Source organism: Cebus imitator, unplaced genomic scaffold, assembly GCF_001604975.1.
Source record: "Cebus imitator isolate Cc_AM_T3 unplaced genomic scaffold, Cebus_imitator-1.0 Scaffold322, whole genome shotgun sequence".
NCBI lineage: Eukaryota > Metazoa > Chordata > Mammalia > Primates > Cebidae > Cebus > Cebus imitator.
In genome coordinates, this window is record NW_016107637.1 from 2,288,231 (window position 1) to 2,295,281 (window position 7,051).

The window sequence follows — 7,051 nt, forward strand, 5'->3', positions numbered from 1 at the left end:
TCCCAGCTACTCAGGAGGCTGAGGCAGGAGAATTGCCTGAACCCCGCAGGCGGAGGTTGGGGTGAGCCAAGGTCGCGCCATTGCACTCCAGCCTGGGTAACATGAATGAAACTCCATCTCAAAAAAAAAAAAAAAAACACAAACACACGCACACATGTCACAGGAGGACAGATTAGATTTCTTCCACGTTTGGAGAACATGAGCTCTTTAAAATATCAATCAGCCTGTGCCATAAAGAGGGTAGATTCTGTAGTCTTAGCTGAGCAGTGCTGCTGAAGCCCTCTCACCTGCTCCTTCTGGACTTCCTAGGACTGCAGACCACGAGACTGGGAAACCACTTGGAAGACCGAGTGAACAAATTTTTGCGACGCCAGAATCACCCTGAAGCCGGGGAGGTTTTTGTTCGAGTGGTGGCCAGCTCAGACAAGACAGTGGAGGTCAAGCCTGGAATGAAGTCACGGTCGGTGTGCCTGCTCCCTATAGTGCTCTGCGAGCAGTCCCCATGCCTGCTTGCCAGAGCCTGCGCTCTGCAAAGCTCTTGAGTTTGATATCATCCTTCAAAGACTTTGCGGCAGCGAACGCATACAGTAGCCCCCCATCAGCCATGATTCTCCTCTCTGGGGTTTCAGTTACCCAGTACAGTGCAGTAAGCTATTTTGAGAGAGACCACATAACTTGTATTACAGTATACTATTTATAATTGTCTTGATTTATTATAACTTATTCTTGTTAATCTCTTGCTGTGCCTGTTTTATAAATTAAAATTTTGTGACTGGTACAGATGTATAAGAAAAAGCATACATAGAGGTTGATACTGTCCATGGTTTCCCATCTACCCTGCAGATAAGGGGGACTGCTGTATAGCCAGTCCTCCTCAGCATCCCGTATTTCATTCGCAGAGGTGCAGTTGTCTAGTGGGGGAAACTCATCAGAAAGCAGGGGCTCTCCATTCCAGGGCTGCTCGGCCCATAGGGAGGACTCCAGGCCACGGCCTGAGGAGGTGGCCATGCCTCCCCTTGTCTGCAGTGGCCAGAGTTAGAGCAGCAGGCCTGGTGTGCAGAAGCACCTTGTCAGCAACAGCCTTTGTAAACATCAGGCTCTGGCTTTTGTTTCAGGTTTGTGGATTCTGGGGAAATGTCTGAATCTTTCCCATATCGAACCAAAGCACTGTTCGCTTTTGAGGAAATTGACGGCGTGGATGTCTGCTTTTTTGGAATGCATGTCCAAGAATACGGCTCTGATTGCCCCCCTCCAAATACAAGGTAGTTTTCCAGCTCCTTCCGGGGTGTGTCATTCAGTGCGCTGTGTTAGGATAGACCAGGCTCTTAAGTGTCCCAGAGGAGCCTGTTAGCCTTCGTAGGGGATTAAAGTAAATCAAGCCACAGTTAACTAACCAAAGTAGTTAGCTGTGTTTTCCATTAAACTCGCGGGAAGTGACTGTTGAGATGACTGCAGTGAACATGTTTTGTGTGGTGAGCCTGTGTGCATCCCCCTCTTACCTAAGGCGGGGGCAGCCTGGCACCTGCACAGAGGAAGTAGCTCTGCCAAGAGGGTCTTCATGTGCAGTCAGGAATCTGGGCGAGAGGGAACTAAAAGTGGCTTTTCTCAGTTTGCCCTAATTGTGGCTCTCTGTACTGAGTGGTGCCATTCATCTTTTTGTTCAGTGACAAAAACTGAATTCCATTTAACTGGTTGACAGCATGATCGGTGACTATTTTGTTTATTTGTTTGTTTTATTTTTCATCACAGCCTCTTTGGTGGCCAGTGTAAATACCATCAAAACAAAAACTGGCCATGTGCAGTGGCTCACACCTGTGTAATCACAGCAGTGTGGGAGGCTGAGGTAGGAGGATCACTGGAACCCAGGAGTTTGAGACAACGCTGGTCAACAAAGTGAGACCCCCATCTCCACAAAACAAATAAAAAATGATCTGGGCATGGTGGTACATGCTTGTCATCCTAACGACATGGGAGTCTAAGGCAGGAGGATTACTTGAGCCCAGGAGGTCAAGGCTGCAGTGAGGTGTGACTGCACCACTGCATTCCAGCCTGAACAACAGAGCAAGACCCTGTCTAAAAATTCAATTCCCAGGGTGTTTTTTGTTGCTTGTGTTTCATTTTAAGTTTGAGGAACAGCCAGAGTTAAACATGTGCCTCCTTCCCACAGGCGAGTGTACATTTCTTATCTGGATAGTATTCATTTCTTCCGGCCACGTTGCCTCCGCACAGCCGTTTACCATGAGATCCTTATTGGATATCTAGAGTATGTGAAGAAATTGGGGTGAGTTTAGATTGAATTATTTGGAACTAGTAAAAACTCTTTATTTTTTACTGTATGTTTATTCTGTGAAATAATGAGATTTTTTTTATATATGTTTTTATTTTTACATCCTGAGATCCATTCAGAATCTCCAAAGCTTCCCTTCTCAGGTGCTTCCCGGAACTCACAGGCCTGGCTGCTAGCAATGTTGCCGTCCTGCCTTTACTTCCTTTTCATTTCTTTTTATTTGTTTGTTTATTTTATTGAGGCAAAATGTACATATCATAGAATTCTCCTTTTTAGGTGTATGATTCTGTAGTTTTTAGTAACTTTACTGATAAGTGCAACTGTCATAAGTCAGTTTCAGAACATTGTTACTGGCCTTAAGATCCCTCCTGCCAGCCAGGTGCGGTGGCTCTTGCCTGTATCCCAGCACTTTAGGAGGCTGAGGCAGGTGGGTCACTTGAGGTCAGGAGTTCAAGACCGGCCTGACCAACATGGTGAAACCCTGTCTCTACTAAAAATACAAAAAAAGGCCAGGTGCGGTGGCTCATGCTTGTAATCCCAGCACTTTGAGAGACTAAGGCAGGAAGATCACAGGTCAGGAGTTCGAGAGCAGCCTGACCAACATGGTGAAACCCTGCCTCTACTAAAAATACAAAAATTAGTCAAGTGTGGTGGTGCATGCCTATAAATCTCAGCTACTCAGGAGGCTGAGGCAGGAGAATCGCTTGAACCTGGAAGGCAGAGGTTGCACTGAGCCGAGATTGCGTCACTGCACTCCATCCTGGGTGACAGAGCAAGACAATATCTCAAAAAATAAAATAAAATAATTTTTTTTTTTTTAATTTGGCCAGGTGTGGTGGCTTATGCCTGTAATCCCTGCACTTTGGGAGGCCAAGGCAGGTGGATCACCAGAGGTCAGAGGAGTTCAAGACCAGCCTGACCAATGTGGTGAAACCCTGTCTCTACTAAAAATACAAAAAATTAGCCAGAGCATGGGGGAGGGTGCCTAGGGTAATCCCAGCTGCTGGGGAAGCTGGGGCAGGAGAATCGCTTGAAGCCGGGAGGTGGAGGTTGCAGTGAGCCGAGATTGTGCCATTGCACTCCAGCCTGGGCAACAAGAACAAGACCCTGTCTCACCAAAAAAAAAAAAAAAAGTTAGCTGTGCATGATGGCGCACGCCTGTGATCCTAGCTGCCTGGAATGCTGAGGCAGGAGAATCACTTGAACCAGGGAGGCAGAGGGTGCAGTGAGCCAAAGTCGTACCATTGTACTCCATCCTGGGCAAAAAGCTAAACTCTATCTCAAAAAAGAAAAAGAAAAAAAAATCCCTCCTGCCCCTTGCTGTTAATCCATCTCTGCCACAGGCAGAGATCTACTTTTTGTCTCTCTGAATTTGTCTTTTCTGGATCCTTTGTGTAAACAGAACCCTGCAGTGCATGCTCTCTTGGGTCTGGTTTTCTTCTCTAGCACTTGGTTTCTGTACTATAGACCTGCCCCATTCCTTCCTGAATCTTGAAAAGGTTAGGGGCATTTGATCAAAGTGTCTTGAACAGAGTGAATGATATTATGTTGACATTGACTCTCGGAGAGAAATAGTCAACTGAACTGCCTTTATAGTGCTCAGGAGGAAGGGGATGGTATTGCCTTGATGAGCCATCATATTCCCTGGTTCTTTAATGGGGCCTCAGGTTTCCTTTGTAGCCTTGGCCCTGCCCTGTGTGTGCACCCCGAGAGAGAAGTAATTCAGGGCGGGTGTCTAGGCTTGCATTTGCTCAGGAGAAAGTTCCAGTCTTGCCCCCACCACTCCCAGCATTGTGGGCGTTCGTTCTCTCCTCTTTCTGATTACTTTTGTCCTGGCTTGAGTCCTTGCTCCTCTGCTATAACTCCTTAAAGGCAGGCCAATTTCACTGGCACTTCCATCTGATGTGTGTGTGTGTGTGTGTGTGTCCTGCAGGTATGTGACAGGGCACATCTGGGCCTGTCCTCCAAGTGAAGGAGATGATTACATCTTCCATTGCCACCCACCTGATCAAAAAATCCCCAAGCCAAAACGACTGCAGGAATGGTACAAAAAGATGCTGGACAAGGCGTTTGCAGAGCGGATCATTCATGACTACAAGGTACCTGGTGCTGAAGGAAGGTGGTGGCTTTTGTCACAACTGAGTGAAGGATATTTGTGTGTCTTTTTCTTGCATTCACATACTCGGTAATTATGTTTACTTACGAGGATTAGAAAGCAGAAAAATCAAAGCATAAAGTGGGAACTTAGAAGCATTTTCTTTGGCTGATAGGGCTTTCCCCTGGCTGTCTGAGGGCCACATGGTTGGTGCTGTTTCCATCACAGGGCCTTGGGGCCTGTGCATCACTGTTGCACGCATGGGGGCTCCAGCACTGTGGTAAGGGGCATGCATGCAGTGGGGTCTGCTGCTCCGTGCTGGGGCCCACATGCATGGCCCTCATCTCATTGTGCTTTGCCCACGCAGGACATTTTTAAACAAGCAACTGAAGACAGACTCACCAGTGCCAAGGAACTGCCCTATTTTGAAGGTGATTTCTGGCCCAATGTGTTAGAAGAGAGCATTAAGGAACTAGAACAAGAAGAAGAGGAGAGGAAAAAGGAAGAGAGCACCGCAGCCAGTGAAACCACCGAGGTACAGATCCTCCTCCAAGCCCAACTGCCCACATGTCCCGCCGAAGCTGCCAGGGTGGCAGGCTGGGAGGCACGTGTTGGCTGTTAGGTCCTTTCAGTGGTGTCTCTGTTCACACACGTGCATCGACGTGTGTTCACACAACACCATCGGCACGGGGTGTTGGTGGGCAGCAGTGTGGGCGCTGCCCCCTCTGCTCAGTGGATGCTCTCTGGGGCTGGGGGCCCATTTGGACTTGGAGAGCAGAGAGAGGAAGGCAGAAAACAGGGCACGTGGCAGTCAGGGCACAACCTACTGATGTAAAAAGTAACTCGAGAAGGAGGCACCGGATCGCCAAGGCCTTGTACCCATGTTTGGTGGCTGCTCTGCACGTGGTGCTCATGCCCTCCTGCCCTCTCTCCTCGGTACTGACCCTGAGTGCCAGGCAGTGCAGAGTGAGCCAAACAAAAACCCATGTCTGCCCCCGAGGGGGTGGCTGTGTCCTGGTAAGAGAAACAAAAAGAGCCCAGACCCCAGTGTGGTGTGCTCCGATTGTGATGGAGCTGGGAAGGGGAAGAAACCCTGAGGAGGTAACAGGTGGGCCAGACTCGTCCACCACAGGAAGGTGCGGGGAGAGGACCCACCAGGCAGTGGGAGGAGGCGCGCCGTGTGCAGGGTTGTGTGGCTGTCTGGGGAAGAGATGGTGGTGGCGTGGGTGTGGGCTATAGCTGTAGGTGCAGAGAGAGCAATGATGAATGTTGAAGACTGCAGCCCCAGAACTTGGGACAGGCCATTGTGACTGGTGAGGAAAAGCCGTGAATAGAGGCAGCTCCTGCATGGGCCTGAGCAGCTGCCATGGGTGAAGCAGCCGGGCACCAGCTGGGGACCTGTTGCCGCTACAGTGCCTGTTGCATGTGAGAGCAGGGCTGTGAGGCGGGTGCCGGGTCTGTGGGCTCAGTGGGGCCTGGGCTCTTTCCACCGTGCACTCTCGTGCTCACTGCACCAGTGGTTGAGAGGTGGCCACCTGCTAAACAGCACCGCAAAGTGTCATTCGCTGGACAGAGGGGGCACGGGCAGGGTCCCGTGCAGGTTTGTGCTCTAGATGGCTCCTAAGCAGAGCTCCAGGCCTATTGTTTTCTGACTTGCTCCTGCTGGAGTGGAGCTAGCTTTACCGGTTTCTGGTGAGTTAATGCTCAAGTTCCACCTCCTAAGGGTGACTCGGGAGGATACCACATCCAAGACAGGCTTTGAAAGGGGAGGTGCTTGTGCTCAGCATGACAGTGACCAGCTGGTTTTACGAACCCAGGCTCTGTGTCCCACATGCCACGGCAGGAGGCGGCCTGATGAGAGCTGCTGTGGGCCTGTACAGGGTTGGGGATCACTGCAGAAGAAGGAATCTGGGCCATCAGGCTCCTCTGGGGTCCGTCAGAGCCGGTGCCCTCACGGCTGAGCCTCCCACAAGTGTTCGACAGCACAGGGACATAGCCTCCGCTGCTGTAGGGAGAGGGCTCTGAGGGAGAACGCAGCTGGGTCCCACCCCAGGAGGGGACACCTGCCTGTGACATGGCGGCAACAAGGCTGTTTAGAAGACAGGCCTGGCAGGGGCTTCAGCTGGAGCAACCTTCCCTGTGCACCGGGGACTTGCATGTGCTGGGGAGGGCAGGATGCTGAGGTGTTGGCAGGCAGACCTGCTGTCCCATGTGTAACAGTGGGCAGCGACACCCCAGGAGCTTGCTGTGGGGGTCAGCTTTAGTGAGGGCCGGCATGTGGGGTGGAGCACTGTTTTGCCATTAAAAATCATACTGTCAAGTCTGGGAAATGATGGAAAGCTTGTGATAACGTCAGGTAGGGTGAGAAATGGAAGCAGCTCCCTCTGCACACTCCTAGCTTCATGAGGAACATGGCAGACAGAGACAAACATGCACAAGGAAAGCTCCAGAACATAAAATACTACTGTTCAGGAAGACCAGGAAAATGAAACAACTTTTTTTTTTTTTTGAGGCAGAGTCTCACTCTGTCACCAGGCTGGAGTGCAGTGGTGCTATCTCGGCTCACTGCAACCTCTGCCTCCCAGGTTCAAGCGATTCTTCTGCCTCAGCCTCTGAGTAGCTGGGACTACAGGTGCGCACCACCACTCCCAGCTAATTTTTGGACTTTT

General features: G+C 50.4%; 1 protein-coding gene across 3 annotated transcripts in view; it reads left to right on the plus strand.

The window, feature by feature from the left end:
- LOC108286559 (CREB binding protein) overlaps positions 1-7,051 on the plus strand; it is a 161,766-nt gene that overhangs the window by 146,371 nt on the left and 8,344 nt on the right. For all 3 annotated transcript variants that reach the window (XM_017504469.1, XM_017504471.1, XM_017504470.2), the window contains 5 exons: positions 310-460; positions 1,116-1,262; positions 2,168-2,281; positions 4,221-4,386; positions 4,750-4,917. In XM_017504469.1, coding sequence (XP_017359958.1) covers positions 310-460; positions 1,116-1,262; positions 2,168-2,281; positions 4,221-4,386; positions 4,750-4,917 — 746 coding nt within the window. The remainder of the gene's footprint in view (positions 1-309; positions 461-1,115; positions 1,263-2,167; positions 2,282-4,220; positions 4,387-4,749; positions 4,918-7,051) is intronic.